The sequence below is a fragment of the Dermacentor albipictus genome, chromosome 1 (genome assembly GCF_038994185.2).
Source record: "Dermacentor albipictus isolate Rhodes 1998 colony chromosome 1, USDA_Dalb.pri_finalv2, whole genome shotgun sequence".
In the NCBI taxonomy this organism is placed as follows: Eukaryota; Metazoa; Arthropoda; class Arachnida; order Ixodida; family Ixodidae; genus Dermacentor; species Dermacentor albipictus.
This window is the reverse complement of record NC_091821.1, coordinates 116,695,017-116,718,890: the sequence shown is the minus strand read 5'-3', so window position 1 is coordinate 116,718,890 and position 23,874 is coordinate 116,695,017. Positions and strand designations below refer to the sequence as shown.

Below are 23,874 nucleotides of genomic sequence, written 5' to 3'. Positions count from 1 at the left end.
ACGAAGGAACACGCTGAGCACGTGGCAAAGCTATGCAATCTAGAGGAAAGTCTAGGTGATGTTGAGTGAAGCATGGAAGGAGAAACGAGGCGAAGCCTTGCAGAGGAGGAAGGCAGGCGGAGGAGCGCTGAGTTGACCTCCTTTGGCAGTTGCTACAGGTTTCATTTGCCATATAGATGTACCGGGTTCCACTCATGATAACATCATCCTTTCATGCTGTACGCTATGTGTGCGAGTGAAAGTGTGCGACGGTGAGCTGACGATGGCGGCTCAATCTTGCCTGCGCAAAGGTGGAAAGGAGGGGTGGAGTGTGCCATCTTCTGTCGCACACATGGCACCTGGGAGGGGAGGGAGAGGGATGTTGTATGCGATCTGCTTTGGGGGCTCAGTCTAGGTGGGCCAATGACTCGTAGCTTTGCGTGTGCTGTGTTCTCGCCACTGACTTTGCATTGAAGCGATAGACAGCGCGAAGGTCATATCGCTCGCTGCTGCTGCCACGATTCCTCACACCAGCATTTTGACAGCGAGTGTCCACAGTCATTGAGTGTGAGGCGTTCATGTTTGCCTGTGTGTGCTGACACTATGCTTGTTAATTTAGTTAGTAAGCGAATGTTTACAATGGAGCGTTCTACTCTGGCGACCGCTGCGTATGGCGCAGCCGCGTAAGCCCTCTAATGGTTACAATCTGCGATGCGGACAGTCTAAGCACACAGAGGGCTGATAGCTTCGTATGCGCTATAGCACCCATAAGCTTGCGCATCACCCTCGTTCACGAAGTGAAACATTGTTGTCTCTCTCTTTTTGTTTACTTCTTGTTTTCGCCTCTGTCCATGGGCGATGTACGCTGCAGGCCTCCAGTAGGGTGCCTTGATGCGCGCATCCCTGGGCGTGGCGCATTGAGGCAGTCTAGCCTCCAGGACTGGTAGTGGTCACTCCAAATGTTCATTTTAACCGAAGAGCACGTCTGAGGTGGCTCATCTTAAGCGGATTTTTTTTTTTTCCATAGAGTCTGTGGAAAACCAAACAAACATATGCGAGAATTCGGCTTAAGTGAGTTTGTCTTAATGAGTGTGCTGTATCTTTGTGAACCAGCCTTTTGTCTTACTATGACTTTCAAACGGTCTTGTTTTTCAGTACGAACAAACTGCTACCTCAAGACAGTTGTAGGGGCAAGCACTTTGTTTTGTGTGGCCCAAGTGGTCTACCAAATAGTATTGCTATCAACACAAAGCTACAGCAAAGAGCACAATGTTGCTGACAGGTAAGCCACTTATTATCAAGCATGGAACAGCTTATTTAAATAAGTGATATTTGCACTGCTACGCACAAGTACACCCATCTATGTCTTTGGGATAGTACGCCCCTGCTGTCCCCGAAATTTCATTTTTTACACATTACTCACATGCCATATTAACTGTCCTAGCAACACTGGGGATAAGAAGATGAAAGGGGAAATGCTTATCCTCATTGTTTGGTTGTTTTAATTTGTTGTTGAGATTAACTAACATGCTTTATTTACATCATGCTGTTCACAGTGGGACGCAGTCTTAAATATTCTCCATTTTCCATGGCAAATGTGGTACGTTGTGACAGTGTCTACCAAATGTGTCTCATTGGTGCACCAAGACTATGCAAATGTCTGGAAAATTCTTTTACATTTAAACAGCAACAAGAATAATGTTGTTCATCTGGCCACTGTACCCAGTCTACATGAGTACCTCAAAAAGCCATGGGACGTTTTCTACAATGATCACTTTTGGCAACAGTGACGCTTCGGTGATAGTATCACCATCATGGCTGGTTGAGCAAAATCGGATGACGTATTGCTGGACCAGCCAATCAGCTCATTCGATTTTGCTAAAGTAGCCAATGGGCGCGCACCGTTTGCAAAGGTGTGGCCAAGGAGATAGTAGTATTGCCGAAAGTGATCGTTACAGAATACATCCCTAGAAAACCTGGCATGGGGTGCACAGGGATTGGCATTCAAAATGTTAAAATCCATTGGTTATTTTTATTACATTGGCTTAGAAATACTACTTTGCCCTGCCATTGATGGAACATTGCTGCAAGCACTACTTTGTGCTTTGTGCAGTGCCTTTCGTTAATGGGCATTTTGGAAGTAGCCACTTGTTAAGGAGGTACATGCTTGTCCTGATTATGTTTCTACATAAAGTGCCTTAACCTTGTTCTCCATGGTCTTCTGTGCATGTCACTAGCACTGCAACACTTGCTGCTTCACATTTTGCTCTTTGCGCATTGCCCTGACACAAAGTCCCTGACAGTAATGGGAAGTATGAAAGTTTTTAAAATGTTGTGGAAATGGTGCACTGTGCTTTCCTGGACTGCACCAGTGAGCCAGATTTCACTGCTGTTGCTGTTGTGGGATTTTGTTGTAAGTTGCTGTTCCTAAAGCTGCTGCTGTAGGTGTGGTGTAAAACCAGTTGAAAAATAAAAAGCAAAATCTAGTGTGATACTGTTTGCCTCATGGTGGTGCTCTATTATTAATTGCGGTTGTGTTGTTTGAGAAAAGAAAGTTGGCTTGAATCAAAATTCAGCTTAATTACTTGCTCAGTATTGCCTGTAAAATAAAAAGGAAAAGGTTTTGAATCTTATCCCAAAATTTTTGCCTTGTTAGGAATGCAGAGTCTATTATGAAAGTAAAGTGCATGGTTTTATTATGACACAACTACCCATGGCAGCGCGGTAAAACCGTTTGGGAAATGAGGTGAGGGTTCTACCCTACACATCTCCACATTACGGTACATGGGATAGTGACCGAGGATCTGCAAATGCACAAGGTCTGCACAAAGTCTGTGCCGAAAGTGTTGATGGAAGATCAGAAAGAACTTCGAGTCTTGTGTTGCCAAGAATTGTTGGATTTGATTCAGAATGAGCCAGACTTTCTTAACTCTGTTGTAACCGGAGACAAATCCTGGATGTTCAAGTACGACCCATAATCAATAAGGCAGAGCACCGAGTGGCACACAAAATCATCCCCCCGCCCCAAGAAAGCGTGAATGAGCAAGTCCCACATCAAAACGATGCTGATTGTCTTCTTTGACGCCCAAGGAATCGCCCATTTTGAGTTTGTCCCGCAGGGAGAAACTGTCAACTCGGCCCTTTACCTGGAGGTGCTCAAGAGATTGAAATGCCGGGTCGCACACGTGAGGGCTGACATCAAAGACACGGTCAAACTCCATCATGACAATGTCCCCAGCCATACATCCTTCGTTACCAACTTCCTGGCCGTGGGCAACACCCCTGTGGTCCCCCATCCCCCTTACAGTCCCGACTTGGCTTGTGCGACTTTTTTTTGTTTCCCCGACTGAAGAAAGCGCTGAAAGGAAAGCATTGGGAGACCGTGGAAAACATCCAAAAGCATGTTACAGCGTTCCTGAGAGACATTCCCATCTAGGACTTTCAGGGTGCCTTCCAGGTGTGGCAGACGCGTCTCCGCAAGTTTATTGATGCAGGGGGAGAGTATTTTGAAGAATTTTAACCATTTGTGCAGGTCTGGTCAATAAATCTATTTTTCCCAGAAAATGCGCATTACTTTCATAATGGACCCTGTACAACAATATTAAATTACACTTCATTTCTCTTTTAAACAACATTGCACTGTAGTGGGATTTGAGGAACCCATGCGCATTGCAGGAACCCATGTGATTCCATGCAAGGAGCAACATCTGTAGTTCCCTCGTAACATCGTAATTGCCATGGAGCAGCCTAAAAGGGAGGTTAGTTTTAATGTGGGCTTTGCTCCAACTTTTTCAGAGATTTTACAGTGAAGATGTTAGCCTCTAGTTGGCCTGGATTTTTTGCGGCGGCATCCTCATGGGAAAAAAAAAAAAAAAAACCTTGAGCGATTGAAGCGAAAGTGCATACATGCTGTGGTATCGCGCATACAACACACAGCACAGCATTTGTTTTAATAAAGAACAAGCACAAAAAAAGCAATCAAGCCACATAATTGATAAGGCGCTCCTGCTAACAGCGCAAAGCACGTAGCACTCCCAGCATACATTTCCCAGTAACTATTACTGTTGCGCAAGCTGCCACCGTGCGGCAATGGCGGCTTGCGAAGTGGGGAGTGATGTCATTAGCCTTTCATATATAACAGAACCAGCCTAGCAACTGATTTTATTGTTGCAGCACCACTATGGGTAGGCGACGCACACTTAGGACTGCGGGGGTGCAGCGTGAATCCGAGGAGCAGTAAAGGAAAAAGAAACGGCAGTACAACCAGCGGCGGCATGCTGCCGCTGGTCGTATGGCCATAGAATTCTAGCACGGGGGAAATCTGCATGTCTACATTTTCCTGCTGCTGAATAATGCGCCGGAGGAAGAATTGAGCAATAAAGCATTGCATGCCCCCGTCGGCAGTTGTAGTGGTGGTTTTCAACAGCTTCGCTGGACATTTACTTTCACTGGGCCGGGATGGTGGGTCAATTATTTTTTTCTGAAAGGAGTACTGACTCAAAAATGTTTGTTTTTGCTTTTTGCATAGCTGTTGACTCCGTAATCACAGTATGAATGTTCTTTGTCACAGGTGCACTACCAATCACTAATTATGCATCATATTTAATGTGACAAGGTAAAGATGTATGTCAAGTGCAGCACAACTATGGCTGTGAAGCAGGAAGCAAGTTACATGGTGGAAATCTGTGATAGTGGTCACATGGTATGACAAACTGATTATGCAAGCCCGAGTAAATGTGGTGCCATGGTTGAAAGCTACTTCATGACCATGTTGTCAGGAGCTGAGCAAACACTGTGAAATTGGCCCTTCCATCCACCTGTACTCTGTGCTTATTTGCATACGACATCGAATAAGCCTAGTGCTCTGCTGTTGCTTTTGCAAGAATAGAGCGGTTCCCTATTACCTCCTCTCCCCTTTTATTCCATTGAGGGCTCAATGCACCCAGCTTTCAATGGCATGGAAACCATGCGGCTCGAGTGTCCAGCACACCGGACTGACCAGTGTGCACATCAGTATCGTATGGTACCATGGGACCACCAGCTCAGATATTCATGATATAACATGCTTCATGCGTAAAGCCATGCTGCACTTGAAGTGTATTTTGAATTGGTTTCATTAGAGTGTGACACAAGCACTAAGTATATATAATAGTTTACTTTGGCTCTATGCCTAAAGCAGTCTCTATATTCCCCCTAAATGTTAGTTGTAAAAAGGATTCACAGATTGCACCTGGAGAATATATTTCTTCATGCTACTTTGGTGATTACATTAGGGTGCATACGTTTCTTCATCCTTTTTGCATTGTATTAAGTTTTCCACAGGTGCAGATGCTTGTTGTTACTGGAACATATATGCTTGTAGACATGGTAAGCTTGTCATGTATGATTGGTATATGACATGGTTTTAGCTTTAATTGTGGGGGTTTTATTTTGCTTATGGTTTAAAAGCATAATAGCAGCAGTAGTTAGCACACTTGTTGCAGTGATTTACCATGCTTGTTTCACACACAGCTGTGGCCTACAAGAACGCCTGCTAGCACTGGCTGGGCTTCATCGGGCAGATGGAATCAAGGCACCAGAGGCACTCACTCTTCTTGGCCTAGACTTTGTTGTGCTATTTGCGGCTGTATTTACCTTGGTGATCTGTGAAAAGCTTGGTGAGCACATTTGGGACCTGTATTTCTCACAGGCTGGCTGTGTGTTTGAAGAAACAATTTGTTAGACTCTGGCTTCTGTTCATACCATATTTTCGGAAGGGAAGAAACAAACTTTCAAAGATATGTATAAGAGCCATTAAAATTCAGTTTGTAAAAAGTATATATAGGTGTGTCCTCTGTGAAGATGAGCTTTGTGTGAAAAGCTAATGAAAATGCTAATGACATAGTACTGTCTAATAATCTGCAGCATTTGTCTCATTGCTTGAAATGGGCTTTAACTTACCTGTTTGTATGACTTGCCTTGAGTTGTCTTCCTTTGATGTCATTATTTTTCAGGAATAAAGAGTAAGACTTCCTTCTTTATTATTGTTTGTCTTTTCCAGCCACCCCTGATGACACTCCGCGCAGTGGTGGTGGTGGTATGCATCGGCGACGACACACATTCCTCATGCTCCTGGGTGAATTTTTAGTGCTGCTTTTAATGGCAGCTGCAGGAATTCTGCATGCATCACTCTGTTCACTGGCCTACTTTGTGGCATTTCTTTGGTCGGCCACATGGCTGGGCATGCACCGTCCACTAGCAACAGGCTATCGGGTCATGCGCACACTGCTGCTGCTTTATAGTGCCATGCACTTTGTGACCCTCTACACATACCAGCTGGACTACATCCAGGAGCTGGTGCCACCTGCCAGCCTGCAAGCCAGGTTAGCCTTGTAGTTTTGCAACTGTAGCGCTGCAGCTGTTTGTCTGGATTGCAGGGAATTTTTTAAGGGAATCAATGATCAGCAGATAACCAGTGATGCTTAATGCTATAGGGGAATACTCAAGTATCAGCATAATGATAGTAATTGTACTTCAAAATGCTACCTTATACAAAGGAAAGATGTCCTTGAATTTTTAACCCTTTCAGGGTCAATGACGTAAATATACGGTGCCGTGAACAAGGCCAAAATGGTCGATGCCGTATATTTATGGCGCTGTCTGTACGTTTAAAAGTGCGCCAATTTCCTAACTTTTTCTTTCCTGGCATGTGCTGCCACTATGTGGGAATACAGGGAATTTTTTTCTCACACCTCTCTCTCTTTTTGTTGCATGGTTTGTTTTAGAGTTAGTTTGCTCTGGCGAGTCTATATACTACCGCTCGCGCATTGGCGGGCGGCAGTTTGGGTTTTGTTTTGCGGGCAGTATCGGCTTCTTACGCCCGCAAAGCTGATAGCTATCTCGGTACTAATCGCTCAAAGGGAGACTGCCTGTTTCTTGCTCGTTTAGTGCTCACAGGGGTGCGCATAGGAAGGATGCTGCCATGCATGTGTTTCCTTTTCTTTTCTTTTTTTTTTTCTAAGACTTGCGAAATCTAATTGCGTCTGGTTGGCGATAAGATGAAGATTAGCAGAAGTTTGTCACAGGTTTCACTTTTTTGACGGGTACACAGTTTTCTCGAGTGTGCTCACCTACGCAGTTCGATTACGCTATGGACGTAAATATTAGTGTAAGAGGAGGAACATTTGAGAGTCGCGAAATATTATCGAGTGCATGTTTTTTAAGCTTGAACTATGTGTCTAACAATTCATCAAATGTTTAATTCTTGTAAGTTTATTTCCTTTTTTTTATTGCTATTATTCATAAATAAACAGTACATATATACCAATGCAAAATATTTTTTTCTCACTTTGCGGTCACCTTAGAAAAGTTATGGTAAATTTTTTTCTAAATAGATCCCTCAGAAGAATTAGAATCTGCAATAAAAAAAATTGACCCTGGGCGGTCGCATATGGCGAAAAAAATCAACCCTGAAAGGGTTAACTAAGCGTAATGTGTTGAAAACCTTACTTTGTTAATGTGTAATGAAAAATGGTCCTCAAGCGTACTCTAGCAGGTAATCGCATCTACATAATGTATCATTGAAAGTACTTTGTATGGTATCTGCAGTATTTTGCCTAATGTGACCTCTTGAAACATACTTGGGGTTTTGAGCAATGCCATGTGTTCATAATTTCACTTTTGGCTGGTGATTGGCTTTCATGGTCCTGTTATTGGGTGCAAGGTGGCTTTCTTCACCAGTAGCTTTGCGAATGTTGCCATATCATAGAGAGATGGATCTTTTATTATCAGACTGTACACACATTGCAAATTCTGTAGAATGTTCTTGAATTGACACGAACACCATAGACTGCTCTGGAATTTTCAATAAGACTATGTGCAGGTAGCAGCGAGACTTTAGCAGTGTAATTGGATTGTCTGTGCTCGATGCAGCTTGTGTCACCTTAAAGGGACACTAAAGTGAAACAATAAATCAGTTCAGACTAATGAAGCATTGTTTGAGAACCCTACAGGCAGTCATTTAAAAAAAATAGTTTGATTATTAGATGAGAAAATGAAGGTTTTGAACTACTTGAATAACTTGAATTTGAAATTCAAATAGTTCATGAAATGAACTATTTGAATTTCGCGCTGAAACCCCAGCTCCGGTACGTCATCGTGACGTCAGGGATTCCAAAGTATGTTTTCGCATTTGGGCCGCGTTGGCGGAATAAAGGTTTCCGAAACTTGCCATGTTTAATATTTGGTTCCTTTAGAACACAATGTAGTCAATCTGTACTGCTATATATAATTAGTAGGCCCTAGAAGATGCCATCAAAATCCAAGACGTCACACCCCCAGGTGCGGGAACTTAAGTAGGCGTCGCCACCCGTATTTCGTTCTTGCACTTTTCCTGGCTTACCAAATGCCTTAGCGTTGCAAGAGTGGTGTTTTTGGTGTTGTAGAATGGTAATTTATTGATGCAGAAGAAAATTTTTTTCACTTTAGTGTCCCTTTAAGGGGAGATGCTCCTCGAAACAACTTTTTTTATTATTACTTGTATTAGAGGTTTCAAATTCAGTCAAGTATAGAGTTTTCTATGCAGATTTCAAAGATTGTACTACTTTTCGTGTAGCTGTTATAGTATTAGAGTTATGTGATGCACAATGACAAAATATAGTAATCTTTATGGGCACTTCTTCATGTAATAAATTTTCACAAAAAGCATCGTGCTGTAGCTTGTTCAGCTCTTTGTACATTGCAAAGTGCCAATATCGAGCCAAGCAGTCTGTACAATTACTGAAACCGGGAAAAAAAAATTAGAACATTTCAACTAAATTTTTTCTCAATTCTCAGAAATATAGCCATGTACTTTCGCAACTTACTGCTTGGAGATATTGCAATTTCAAGTAGATATTAGCACTGTACATATCTTCAAGCTTATGTATGCCAAATTTTGTAAGCATAAGACAATTGTAAGTGTACAAGGTTATTTTCATGCGATTGTGAAAAAAAATTAGTTGGAGTGTCCTAATTTTTTTTTTTAGTTCCAGTAATTGTACACGCTGTTTGAATAGATATCGGCACTTTGCGATCTACAAAGAGCTAAATAAGCTGCAGCACAAAGCATTTTGCGAAAATTTGTTACAGTAATGTGGCCACACAAACTCTATTTTGCCATTGTGTAGGACTTAACTCAAGAACTATAGCAGCTACACAGAAACTAATGACATATTTGGAATATACTTGAAATGCTCTATAAATTGCTTTACAAAGCCAATTGTTTGCATGCACGCTGCTGCAAATGTTTTCTTCACAAAACGGTGTACTAAATCTCATACATATGATGCTGCGCTAGTTGTCACTGCTTCTCAGTTGAGGCAAAGCTGTAAGTTGATTTGTGGTAAGGTTATATACGTATGGAAGGGTGACCAAACAATTATTTCTCAGTTATTTTTGTTAAGCTGCACATCGTGCATCTATAGCTACCGCTTTGTTGCCACCATGTATTGCTACCATTTTAGAGTTTACAGTGACTGTGAAAAGAATTTACATTGCCACGCATACTTTGTAAAGGCTCAAACACCTGCAGCAAATGATACCAGTCATATATTGCTGACCTTTTCTCTGAATTTTAGCACAATGTAAGGCATGTGGTTGTCATCCTGCACATGTGCCACATGACTTTGTACAGCAGCTTATGAGGCACTGTTGAAAACTGGTACTGAAAGTAGAGAGAAATTGGAAACTTTGTGTAGACTTGCACCACAATTTTTCATTTGTTTATTTGTTTGTTTGTATGTTTCAAGATTTTAGACAAAATGTCGAGGTAATGCTATTACATGGTTAGAAATGCTACGTTTTTAGGCACAGGTTAGCTCACTGAAGTTTTTTTTTTCTTCTGAAATTCAAAGTACCAGTACCCAGTGGTATAGCCAGGAATTTATTTTGTGGGTGGGGGGTTCATGCACACGTTCCTGCTGTTTTATAGTTCCATGCACTTTGCAGTCCTCTACACATACCATTACCACTCTTCCCCCCCCCCCTCACCTCTGTGTGTGTGTGTGGGTGGGTGGGTTTGTGGGTTGTACACCACGCAATGACAAACTCCTGAAGCACTCTCCGGACAAGAACGCATTAACAGTGAGGATGCACGTTTTTGCATTGCTGAAACAGCACTTTGCTTAACTTCTGACAAAAGCTTTTTCATTGCTAAGGCGTACAGCAATTTTGCATCAAATTATGCCATCATCTTTATGCTGTTCTTAAAAATGATGACATAAATTTTTTTTTATGAATTGATACATTTAGATAATCTGTCGATGACCTATAGCTGGTACCTGACTTAAAAAAACAAAGACCGCTAGAAATGGGGTCAAACAAAAACAAGACAGCACACTGTCGTGTGTCTTCTTGTTGGCAGGCCAGACCTGCTGCAGCCTACGCAACAGTGGGGATAACCATTGTTTTCCAGCCAGATCTTTTAATGAGTGGTACGACCACGGCTACGTATGGAAGAGGGCATGCACTATTATCGCACATTTGGTGATGTGGACATGCTGTGTTATTTTAGATTTAAAAATACAGGAACGAAGCTTTGCACTAGAACTTTAATAGTATCATAAGATGCAAGTTTCACTAACTTTCAGGTGACCTGCTGTCCGACTTGTTTGAAGAGATGTTTGGGAGTAACTTGCTATCATGGTATTGTAGTTATCACGTGACACATATTGTAATTTGATCCCACTCGGGAATTGATTAGGCAGACAGTCCGAAGCAGGGCTGCTTCTTGCTTAGAAGCTTTTGTGAAAATTGCAGCATGGGTAGTTCGCAGTAAAATGAGGGCCAGTAGCTCCAAGAGATTTCAAAGTGCGTGTCTCCTGACACCCGTCTATTTTGAAAATAGCCGAGACATTTAGCTAGGATGGGCTCTCCGCAGTAAGTAGCATGTGTTACGACGGGGTAGGTGAGCCTCAGGTAGGCAACAGGCCACGACAGCCTGGTGTTGAGCGATTGGGCAGTGAAGAGACGCTCTCCCTATGTCCATAATTATCCACCAACTTCGTTCTTGACTCCTTTCATGCAAATCGCCCCCCCTCCCACCTTTCTCTTATCCATCACCCCACTCCCCTCCTTAAAATTATTTTCCGTTAGTCACTGTCGCACTCAACATTCACTAGGTTATCGAACGTGGCCATGGCCGCTAACATTCCTATATTTCTGTTTCTGTGTGGACTTCGAGGCCATTCATCTACCTGTCCTCCCACCTGTTTGTTGTGGTAGTTTAACTTCCCTGGCCCATCACCCCTGTCCTTGACGTATTTTGCCGTCCACAAATCAGCATTCTGTCTTTAGGTCTTTCTTTCTTGTCTCATTTTTTGCCCTGTTTTCATTCTTCTCAGCGTGTACAAGCTAAGCTAACAGCAAGCTCTTGTCAAGTTTATTAACATAATGAAAGTTAGAGACAAGAGAAAGAAGAAAAAAGAGGGGGGGTTCTTATTATGTGTTTCCTAGACAAGCAAGTCGCAATATTTTCGGAATGCTTTTCTTCTGCACTGACGATTCGGTCAAGTAGCAGAAATAAGAAGCTCTTCGATGGCATGAAGGCCTGATGGGAAGCAACAATGCCCCCAAGTTGTATGCATGCACCCATGCCATCTTTATCTGTGTGTGGAATTTTTAGCGCTTATCAACCCTCAGCAGTTACGGTTAATACGACCCAGAATGAGGTAGAGGTCTTCCATAAGTAGGGCCACAATGTTCTGTGCATGGGAGAAGGGACTGCCCCCATGACAACCCCTCCACATCCCCCCTTTCACTTTCACATTCAAGCTTTCCCTTTAATCCATGTCGCTCTTTCGGAGCCCACCTCCTGAATCTTTCTCTTCTGTGGGAAAGGAGGAAGGGGGTATTCATCACAAATTTTTTGAGGGGGGGCTATGCCCTGGCTACACCAATGCCAGTACCGTATCTTCCGGTCTGTAGTCCACACCCTGTGTGTAGTCTGCAGGGGCCAATTTGGGCTTAAAATAAAAAGTTTATCTTAAACAGACCACAGAGACGAACTTCGATAGAAATTAGGTGTTTTAGCCTGTCTGTAACTAGTAAACTGTCATCATCATCAGCCTATATTATGTCCTCTGCAGGATGAAAGCCTCTCCCTATGATCTCCAATTACCCCTGTCTTGCGCCAACCGATTCCAACTAGCGCCTGTGAATTTCTTAATTTCATCACCCCACCTAGTCTTCTGCTGTCTTCGACTGCGCTGATTGTACACCTTTCTTTTCAATGATAATGGTAAGCTTCCAGTCAGGAGCTGACAATGTCTGCCGTATGCACTCCAACCCATTTTATTCTTCTGTAAGTTTCCTTCTCGTGATCAGGGTTCCCTGTGAGTGATTGACCTAGGTGAATGAACTCCTTCACCGACTCTAGAGGCTAACTGGCGATTCTGAACTCTTGTTCCCTTGCCTGGCTATTGAACATTGTTTGCCTTCTGCATATTAATCTTCAACCCCACTCTTACACTCTCTCTGTTAAGGTTCTCAATCATTTGTTGTAACTCGGTCTGCAGGGTTGCTGAATAAAACAATTTCATCTCCAAACTGAAGGTTGCCAAGATGCACGTCGTTGATCCTCACTTCTAAGCCTTCCCAGTTTAATAGCTTGAATACTTCTTCCAAGCATGCAGTGAATAGCATTGGAGAGATTGTCTCCTTGCCTGACCCCTTTCTTTATAGGTACCTTTCTACTTTTCTTGTGGAGAATTAAGGTAGCTGTGGTATCTCTGTAGATATTTTCCAAGACATTTACGTAATGCCTTTATGACTGCTGGTATCTCTACTGAATCAAATGCCTTTTCGTTATCTATAAAAGCCATATAGAGTGGCTGATTGTACTCTGCGGATTTCTCGATTACCTGATTGATGACAGGCAGTGGCATAGCCAGAAATTTCGTACGAGGGAGGGGGAGCTCACGTTGCAGCTTGGCCTGCTGCTTATGGAATTTGTCAAGGGATCAAATACATGAATAATAACTGCATTGCCATTGCCAAAGATGCTACAAACAAATTCTTGAACGCTACGCACTGTCAAGACGAGCAAAATATGTAATTTTTCATAAAAGAATATACTCGTATGTCCCAAAAATTGTACCCGAAATAACTGATGTCAATGCTTTCATGTTTTGTCTATTTAATAAGTAAAGAAAATATCACACGAACTTTAGAACTATATCAGTTCTAAACCAGCAAGGCATTGCATGCCGCTGATATGAAAAATGTAAAGTCCATTAAATGAACAAGTTGAGGACAAATATTTCAATGAAACTGTGTCATTCAAGAACCTTGTTTACATTTTTGTACATATGCAACGGCCAGGGAAAAATCTCAGTAACACTGTCCATTGTTCCAACGTATTGCGTAGGAGCAGCTATCACAGGTCGTGTATTATAATTGCACCAAAATTATAGCCTCAACTGAGAGCACATATAAAAAGCAGCAGTTCTGCAAAATATACGACGGCGAGGTAAATGAAAGTGAGCCAATGCAAATATATGACAAACGAGGAACTTTATTTAATAGTAGCCTGCATGAGCATTTAGACATTTGTCCCACTGACTAACGAGTCGCGTGATTCCCGTCCCATAAAACTCCTTGGGTTGCTGCTTCAAGAAGTCTGTAACCGACTCTTTCATGTCGTCGTTCGACACGAATCAGGTTCCCTTGAGCTGTTTATTTAATTGCCCCAAAATATGGAACTCCCAAGGCAACAGGTCAGGGCTGTATGGCAGATGTTTCAGTGTCTCCCACTTGAACTTTGCCAGTTTTGTGTTAACCACATTAGCAATGTGTGGGGACGGGCATTGTCGTGGAGCAAGATGACCCCATTTGTCCATTTTCCACGTTGTTTGTTCTTGATTGCGACATGCAGCCAATCCGGCATTTCACAATACCGGAAACGATTGATATTCTCTAGGTTCAGCAAATTCGATCAGTAATGGCCCCTGATGATCAAAAAAAAAAAAACTCAACAACACCTTTCCGGTGGAAATGACGGCCTTTGCTTTCTTTCGGGTGGTGAATTTGAATGTTTCCACTGCAAGCTTTGCCATCGTGTTTCAGCCTTGTAGTAGTGGCACCATGATTCATCCCCACCCTCATTGAGTCGTCGCGCTCATTGTGATACCGGATCAGATGAGTCAAGGCAGCGCTGAACCTCTCCATTTTCTGGCGGTGGTTCAAAATCTTGGGCATCCATTGCGCACAGAAGAGCCAATAACCGAGGTGTTCATGAATATTGGTGTGAACCGAACTGTGACTGATGTTCACACGCTCTTCCAGTTCATCGGTGCTCATCCTCCATTCTTGTCTAATCAGCTGATCAACCTTTGCAATTGTGATGGGGGTGATTGCACGGTGGCTTTGGCCCGGTCTTGGATTGTCTTTGCAACTTTCACGTCCTTCTTGAACAGTTTGTTCCATCGCTCCACAGTGGCAAATGAAATGCTATGTTCAAACACGTTCAGCTGTCAAAAACCTTGCGACACTATTTATTTATTTATTTTATTTATTATTTATTTATTTATTTATTTAATAATACTGTCAGCCCATGAAGGGCCTTTACAGGAGTGGAAAATACAAACACATACAAGGATACAGTATGACAACAAAAGCAAGTAAATGAACAGCAGCAGACATTTCAGCAGGGACGCGAATCGGTTTGGATTTTATGCACCTTACAAACTTCCCCCCACTTTCATTTTCATTTCTCACTCACTTTCATTTGACTTGCCCTCGGACATTAGAAATGTGAAGATACAGCTTGATAAAGGGCAAAAGAGTGTCACTGGAAACAAAAGTTCACTGTATGTGTATACAAAACGTCGTAACAAGAAAATTGAATATACGTATGTCTCCAATAAATGAAGGTATCTAAGAGAAAGTCCCTGTATATAATGCTTCATACAAGGCAAATAAACATGTTGCAGAATCACAGATTCACAGATCACAAAATTCTAAGGCCTACCTCCCCCTTCCTCCACTCCACCTGATAAAATCGCACGCGACGGAAGGCGGCATGCTTCCTTCCCACTTATCTCCCTTACGCACACAAGACTGAGCCACCATCATCAGCTCACCTATGCCCCCCCCCCTGCCCCCTTACGCTTTCACTCGCACATACAGCATGCGGCGCGTGGTCATAATTTTATCGCCCTTGGGCTTTATACGGAACATGAGGGCGATGGCAGGAATGCGGCCTGGAATGTCCATATAATTGCTATCGCAATAATACAATAAGAGTATCTGGCAACTGAAGCATCCTGTGGCCCATTACTTTCTGCAAAAGAAGTGACAAAGTTGAGCTTTCACGATACGACAATTCGCTGCGCCGCAACAATGTCATTTTTCTTTTGTGGGGCAAGGGCATCCAAATGAAAACGTGAAGGAAAGCAAGTTGGCCACGATCAAGTGCCTACTTTGGGCACCTACCAAAGGAATATCAAAGAAAACATGAGACGCTTGGTCCACAGAGAAACATACACATACTGCTTGGCATCCTACACCAGCGAGACAAGACTTTCCAGAGAGGTTGCGCTCAAGCGAATGCGATGAAATCCGTCAAGTTGCCACAGTGATGGTGGTGAGCGACCATTGTTTACGTTTCACGTCTGCTAGCCAGAAAGCGTCCAAAACTCTGCCAGGCGAAAATCCACTCGGCCAGAGAAGTGCACCACGCAGTGGTCAGGCAACACGAGAAAAATGCATGCACTCTGGCTGGCTCTGGCAGCTCGTGGCTAGCAAAAACAAGAAAATTGAAGAGGCTCAATGTGTCCTTGTGAATAAAAGTCAAAGGAGAAAAATAAGAACGTAGTTACCTTTGCTGGCTTTAGTGTCTTCACATGGATGCTTTGGCGCAGCTGAAAAAAAAATGTTAATATTCTTTTCTGTGACATGACGGCACAAATGAACCACCACAATGCTTCGTCTCATCAGACCTCGCTGCCTGCTTTGACAACTTGTCTGAAAGTGTGTTGATTTGGCTTGTCTCGTTGTATGGTCCAAAATATGACTTTAGGAGCTGCACCTTTGGCTTCAGATGTTTATAACAACATTAAACCCACAAAGTTCCGGAATTGAAAATTTAGAGCACGCCTTTGCAAATGTCAATGCAACTTTCGCATCAAAAGTTTATTAGAACCTTGTACCCATACAGTTCCAGAATTGAAATCTGTGCGCTCTGTAGGTTCTGCGGCCTCTGCGAGATGCCTCGACGAGCCTGCTCGCCATCGAAACGCCCTTGAAACTTTGTGCTCGGTTGGGGCTCCTTGCATTATGTGACGCCCGGTTCATGGGTGTTGCCACAAAATACAGCCAGAGTTCGCAATGATCGCGCCGAAATGTCTTTTCGAGCATGGAAAAGACATTCTAGACAAAATACGGAATGATTTCCGGCGCCAGGAGTTGCTTTGGTCGACGGTTCATGACAGCACAAAAAAATTTTGAGGGAGGGGGGGAGGGGGGGGGCTGAAGCCCCGAAAGCCCTCCCCCTCCTGGCTACGCCCCTGATGACATAGTTGTGATACATTATAGAGTATCCCTTCCTAAAGCCAGCCTGTTCCATTGGTTGACTGAAGTGCAGTGTTGCCCTTATTCTATTGGAAATTCTCTTGGTGAATATATAATACCGGGAGTGAGCTAACGGGTGTATAATTTTTCAATTCTTTAACATCTCCCTTTTTCTGAATCAGTATAATATTGGAATTCTTCCAGTTCTGTAGGTAATAAAAAGTTTTATTGTCAATCAGTATAAGCCTGGGTCCTTTATTAGACTGTATATAAAAAATAATACTAAAAGCAGTCATAATCACTCTCATCAGGGCTGCCAGAGACTCACAAGTCAAGTATGTTAAATTCGACGTACGGTACCTTGATATCTGCCTCAGCTTCAGGATGTTTAATTCTTACGCAGTCAACTTCACTGAGCTTGAACAAGGCCATGAAGGGGCAGCATTTGCTTTCATATTGTCCCTTTGTTTCATATTTTATGGTGCATATTTCATACACTAAACTATATCCAGAGTTTCCAGACTGAGCTGGTAATATTGCTTGTGCACAGCGACAACCATTGCAGAACTGACTTCGCTCTGCGATTTTGTGCAGGAAATGTTTGCAGATGTTGTCTGGCCTCATTGACATTGCACACCTCCAATTTTTAGAAATACAATCGTATATAGTCCAGACCCCGCGAAATTTCAACGTTCAAGTTTCTATAGTCTGGAAAACCTTGTATTACTGCAATATAAACTTATAATAGCTGATACGGATAATGCCAGCTTTCTAAATAAGAAAAAAAAGAGGAGTTTCAATTATTTTAATGCTTCTAATTTTTCTGGATGTGTTCACGCGCGTGCGTGCGTGCGTGTTGTTTAAATTCATGGGCATGGCGGCCGCATTTTGATAGGTGTGAAATGCGAAAACACCTGTGTACTTAGATTTAGGTGCACGTTGAAGAACCCCCAGGTAGTCCGAATTTCTGGAGCCCCCCACTATGGCATGCCTCATAATCAGATAGTGGTTCTGGCACGTAAAACCCCATAATTTTTTTTTTATCTTGTTAAAAACGGTTATTGTTGAATGTATACATTGCTTGTATTTCAGGATTTTGGGGCTGACTTCACTGCGCATTCCTGCTTGCAATTCAACGGGGCCAACAGAGGCAGACATAAGGGTGCTGCAGTTTAGGTCACTGCATTGGACACTCTACGTCAGCCCCCTGGTGTTGCTGAGTTTCTATTTTACTGTTGCCACTGTGACTCGACTGCAACTCCTGCAGCAGTTGGTGAGCTAAGGCCTGATTGGTCACTTAGTGGACTTTTTAATTTAGCTTTCATTTGAATGCCTTAGTGCTGAAGATTTCCTGGCTAAACGGAAACCATGAGATGAGTTTGTGACAACTGCAGAAACAATTTAAGATGTGCTAGCTGTTGAAATATAGCACACTTACACTGTTTCACCATTAAGAAAGTTATATGAAGGATTCTTTTTTTGCTGCAAATTTTCTGAATTTTCTGAATGAGAGAAATGTAATTTGTGATGTTATGTTTATCATTTGAGCATCCAGATTTGGTAGACTCTATACTCCGTTTTGTACATAGCAGTCAACGCTGTAGAAGCTATGCAAGTAGTTCGGTCAAGAAAAGTCATCACTCCACGCGTTCCGTCCATGCTTCACTGCACGCCAACAGCGTTCACTCGCACGAGTATGCATGTGAGGATCCTCGTGATGGGTTGCAAATAAAAGACCCGAAAAGAGCAACAAAGATGAAAATGATCTAGAACACCGCATTAGCAGCCGTATACCATGTGTGTTTGTTTCTAACGAATAAAACTTGTTTCATTCAATACTGAGCCTGTATAAAAAACAGTTGTGCACAATTGGAGTAAAAAAACATCAAACTATATACAAGTGCAAATGAAGCCACTGCAAGAAGTCTCTCTAGCCTGCACAGCATTGACAGCTATGTATGGAATGGCGTATAGGTCAGAAGCTATTTCTGTAGTTGTGATAACTGTTCAATTATTGATCTTATATGGCTAATGCATTTGAGAAGTTTAAAGCCTGTCTTCAACTTGCCAAACAATCTAGCCAAAACAATCAAATCTCATCAAAAAATCAAATAAGGGAGTCATTTTGAGAACTACACAAACAATTATTTCCCCTTCACAGGCTTGTTGAAATAGAAACCGATTAAAAAAAGTAAGTGCCTATGATGTCAATCTCGCTACCCCCACCTATGATCATGCAGGCAGTGTCAGCCTTTGCTAAGCCCCGTGAGCTGGTGCCTTGCGGATGGCCTGCGTAATCTTCTTGCATTTGGCAACAGTGTAGAGTCCTTTGCCAGTCTCATGTTAAATCTACACCACTATTTTGTCATGCATCACCTCTGAACCTCATCAGGTTTTTGGCTGTTTGCATTCGCCACCACCAGCGCTAAATGTCTGGGCAACTTACGGTCAGAAAAATAAATAAAGACAAAATCAGGCTGGCCTCAAGGTAGAAGCTATGGAACCATGCAAGTAGCGACAGTGGCAACATATGACTTGGCTGGTGGCTGATGAAGTCAATGTCAGTCCTTCATAGTTGTTCCTAGTCTTTTTAGCTTTCAGCAAGCCTGCAGAAGTTAATTGATTGTTTGCATAGCTTTCACAGGAACACCTTTTATCAAAGCTTTATTTGGCTTGATAAAGTTTGACATTCTTCAAACTACTTAAAGACATTAGTCACTTAATATAAAAATTTGAAAAGTTTATTAATGCAGCTGTTAATTTTGTGCATAACTGGGCCAACTACTCCCTACATAAAGGTTACCAATTGGGACAATTTAACAGTAAACATAAGGTTACTGGGATTTGTATTGCTGTAATTAAAAAAAAATTGTTTCAGAAAAAAATCGCCTTGTATTGTGGAAGATAAGACCTTTAGCCAACTTTGCGAGTTTTGTTTTCATTATTTGCTACACACTCGGAAGTGTATGCAATACGCAACACTGTTGGAAAGTTGTGTGACAGTTGCATCATTGTGTGAATATACGCTGTTACTCTCAAGATTTATTTATTTACATGTACTCATCGAGGAACTATAGAAGGAGTGGCAGAGTATAAAAATGCAGTAATTCAGAAGGCAGTAGAACAAAACCATACGAAAGTAAGGAAAATTAAAGCTATTGTAATTACACATACAGAAAAATGGCAAACAGAAAGTAGTCAGCAGTAAATAAAGAAAACAAGTGCGCTAATGAATAACTGAAAGTAAAAGGCAAAATAAAATCGAAGACCAAGGATACAAAAAATAACCAAAACAGGAACGACGCCAGCAAGGCACTAATAGCATAGTTGTAAGTTGCAGAAATGTCGACGCACAGAAAAAAAAAAGGTTGATGATTTGTTAGAGCATCAATAAGCATATGAACGGGTAATAAAGAGATAGCACCAAGTAAAGCATTTAGTTTTTCATTGTTTGAGGAAAGAAACTGTATTTAAACCTTTTGGTAGGTGTAAGTAAGGCTTGACTTTAAAGGGGCCCTGAAACACTTTTCTAACTAATCATAAAATGGCTTCACTATTAAAGGACGTCTCATAAATCTCGTTCCACGAAAATGTTTCTAATCCTTCAATTATAAGTGGAGTTATTGCACCACTACCTGGCCTTCTCTGTCTTTTCATCTCCACTAGCATGCTGGAAGCCAAGGGAGCGCAAATCCCCAGCCAAAAGTTGAGTGTCGCAGTGGCGAAAGGGCTTGTCATGGCACCTTGTGGCAGCTGCAGAGGACTACACTACACAGCACACTGCTTCCATCTCAGAGGCCATGCGCAGCTGACGCAGCTATGTGCTGTGCAAAGATTAAAAATTTTTTTGTCTTTTCTAGTTTGCAGACATATATATGTATTTGTCATTTGTTAAACTCAAAATTAGCAATTATGTATTAGTGAAACCTCGTTAAACCGTCAGCCCCCTCTTCTTGGCAAACACTCGCTTGGCAGATTCCTCATTGGTGTTACATGTTCTCTGTGCACGTGAGTGGTAGCGCTGCAGAAGTTGCGGGGCACCTTTTTCATTGCGGGGTGCTGTTCTCGTCGCGACGATTGCGTTCATGGTTGGTATTTTGTAGCGATGCCTTTTCCGATTCTATGCTTTTTCAGGCTTTTCGCGCTTGGCTACTGGTCAGAGCGACGGTCTGCCCACATTATCAACGCGATCAGGCGGCCGTGTGTGGTGGATGATAAGAATAGCATAGGATAAGGCATAAGGCATCGCTACAAAATAGCGGCCCATGAGGCTGATGTAACATGCAGCTTCTGCCACTGTCGGGCCTGAATAGCCTGCGCTGTCACTTTCCGTGTTGTCCTCATCACTGTTGCTAGTCGACACTTCGGCAACAAAAGAGGCAACGATGGCAAAAAGTCGAACCTTGTAGCCGACATCTCTTTGCGGTCGCAGCAGTGCTGCTGAGCAGCTTCTTCGCATTCCAAATACCACACACCGTAGTCAACAGTAGATCCCTGTCGCGTGCCAGCGCCGACTTCTTCGTGTCAAGTTCGACATCACGAACGATGTCCAATTTTTCTTCTATGCTGAGCACCCTGCGTGTTTCTCATCCAAGCTTCGGCATGACGCGATTCCTTGTTTGCACGACGCCACAACGCTCTCTGGCACGTCACCGAAATGATGTTGATGTTGATGTGGCTTCACGTGCAAATGCACGGGGCATTTGGAGGCCGTTGTTCTGATCTGAGGCTTGTTCTGCCGGGATGCCCGATGAAGACGATGCACCACTGTGTTTTTGCAACAAAAAGTGGAAACACCATACCGATATGTACGCAATAAGCTGGTACGGCTTATGCGCATACAAAACACATTATGTTCGATGGCCGCTGAGTCGGGGATTTGTCTTTACTACTATTAAAACGAAACTACTGTTCAAGCGGGTACGGTTTAACGAGGTTTTACTGTACTGAGAATGTTGTCGCAGTCATAAAATTAGCGAATAGTGTTAGTTGGCAAACTGCTTTCGATCAGTTTTCGATGACGACATTGTCAATGCGAGAGCAATCATTTGTTCATTGCTTTTGACACGAGACTATAAATTCCTTGGTGCGTGCATTGCAGTAATATTTGGCTCACATGTTCACAGCAGTTTCTTTAACAGATGGGTAACGTTTTCTTACTTTTGTTCGAAAAGTGCTTCAGGGCCCCTTTAAGGTCATGGTAACTGCCTGTACAAAATGAAGTGGCAAAACATAATTACTCATTATTCGAGAGATGACACAAAGAATTTCCGATATAATTAAGGCACTTCAATCATTCAAAGTCTCAGTGCACTGACAGATACCATATTGTCGTCAAGCATATGCTGTATATCATTTGGCATGTTATCACAGGCAGTTTGGAAAATCAGCGCAGACTTGTAGACTGCTGATGTGTTCTCTATTCAGTAGAATAGCTGACAAGGTGTAGTGCCGATTAACGTGCCCATGGCCAGGTTGTAAATGCATACACATAAATGCCCAAGAAAGTGGACGAAGGGACAGCCATCACAATTGGCAGCGCACTGTTTGCATCATGCGAAGATAGTGGGTTTGGCTTCTACCTACAACAAAGTTCTTTTCTTTCAATTTCATCTCCCTTTAAATTTTTTTAATAATATCAAGTTGATAAAAGTTTAATTCTCATTTACAATTATTTCCACAGTTCATAAGAAAGGTTAATTTTCCCATGCCTTCCTTGGCTTCACTGTCTGTTAGAATCACATGTTCCTTGCTGGAAAGTGTAGCATGCCCAGAATGAGCCCTGCTTTCTTGCACTTTTTTTTTCCTCCAAGCACTAACTGGGGAATTTTATATTGTTGTAACCTGTTTCGTCACAATGCAGTGAAAAGTATCGTGCCCATTTGAGAGTTTGTGCCCCTATGCCCTTCTTTCTTCCCACCGCTGTAACCAGTTTGTAGCCTTTAGAACAAGCAGCTGCAATTAGCGCAAACAAAAAGACAACTCACGCGGGAAGAAACGACAAATACAAGCGATTTGTTGAGTAGTGCTTGTTTGTCATTTCTTCCTGTGCGAGTTTCTTTTTGTTTCCATTAGTTGTCCTCGTCAGCAATGCAAGACCAACTAGCCCAACAATTAATTCATCTTAGCTGTAACTAATTAAAAGGGGAATAAGTTCAAGGGACTCCAGATGTCGTTCCTGTGCTGCTCTTGAAATAATTGTAAAAAATTGTGTTGGAAAAGTTCTTGGGAAACTCTTTTACAAGGCTAACCAACTATGTTTTGCGAGTTATCGCTTGATTCAAACAGTGGATTGTTTCTTTAGGAGTCAACAATTTTCACTCTTAAACATTTAGCGGAGCACTTGATTGCCAGAGAATTTGTGCCAGAGCAAGTTGGGAAAATGAGTAAACAGTGAGGAAATGTGAGAATGCTTGTATGGTGAACACCCTTCAACTAATGCTTCCTAATAATGGAGCACTGCCTTTTCCTTACTTCTGATAATTTTTCAGCAGCTCAGTAGCAAATGTTGACAACTTTTTTTCTCTTTATATCTCTTGCTCATAGTCTCACGAATCTCCCAGCTTGGCAACGACAAGTGGTGTTGTAAGCCACGTTCCTCGCCAAGACTCCAAACGCAGTTCACAGCGATCGGCAATCTCCTTCTCTCGAAGGCACAGAAAAGAAAGCGGGGTAACTTTTGCTGCGTTGCACTTGCTTCCTTTTAGTTTGTTTACCCTAGCTTCAGTTTACATGCAGATCGTAATGTTGCAGAACGTGCATGCCAAAGATTTTTGCACAAATGTTTTACAGCGTGGAGACATTGCTGGTGGATAACTTTTCCATATTGAGGTATTCAAGCAAAGATTGATCCTCATTACATAGATGTCTGTTTCACTGGCAAAATAATTCTCTACAAATAGGAGTATTTAAAATGTAGTAAAGTCAATGTTACATTATTTTTTTGTTCTGCAACATTGCCTTGTTCTGCTGTTCCTGTGTGGTGTTTTTTAGAGGACTGTGTGGATTTTTTTAGAGGCTGAAATGACAGGTTGGTATCAATATCACTCTGCTTCACTGCTGGTACATGCAAACAAGCGCATGTCTAGCCTTGACCAAAAAGAAGTATTCCATTTTACAAAAGAAAAATCAGACTGAGCAATGCTTTGGCCTATCTTTTATTTATTTATTTTTTTTCATATGATTGCCTTCGACCAGTTCGCGCATGTTGATGAAAGCGTCATTACGAATAGGTCTGCAGTCACAGTCCCGGCATTGCATTGCATTGCTAATTGGCGATATGCTGCACCTTATAATGAGCTATCATATTGCATAAGGGGACAAAGATCATAGGGGTTTACAGATGTTGGGCACCCCAGTACTCTAGTT

The 23,874-nt window shown here is 42.4% G+C and overlaps 1 protein-coding gene across 4 annotated transcripts in view; it reads left to right on the top strand.

The window, feature by feature from the left end:
• Piezo (piezo type mechanosensitive ion channel component) overlaps nucleotides 1–23,874 on the top strand; it is a 228,796-nt gene that overhangs the window by 18,825 nt on the left and 186,097 nt on the right. For all 4 annotated transcript variants that reach the window (XM_065439611.1, XM_065439612.1, XM_065439610.1 and 1 more), the window contains exons 4-8: nucleotides 1,135–1,261; nucleotides 5,491–5,636; nucleotides 6,020–6,341; nucleotides 17,599–17,779; nucleotides 23,053–23,178. In XM_065439611.1, the coding sequence (XP_065295683.1) occupies nucleotides 1,135–1,261; nucleotides 5,491–5,636; nucleotides 6,020–6,341; nucleotides 17,599–17,779; nucleotides 23,053–23,178 (902 nt within the window). The remainder of the gene's footprint in view (nucleotides 1–1,134; nucleotides 1,262–5,490; nucleotides 5,637–6,019; nucleotides 6,342–17,598; nucleotides 17,780–23,052; nucleotides 23,179–23,874) is intronic.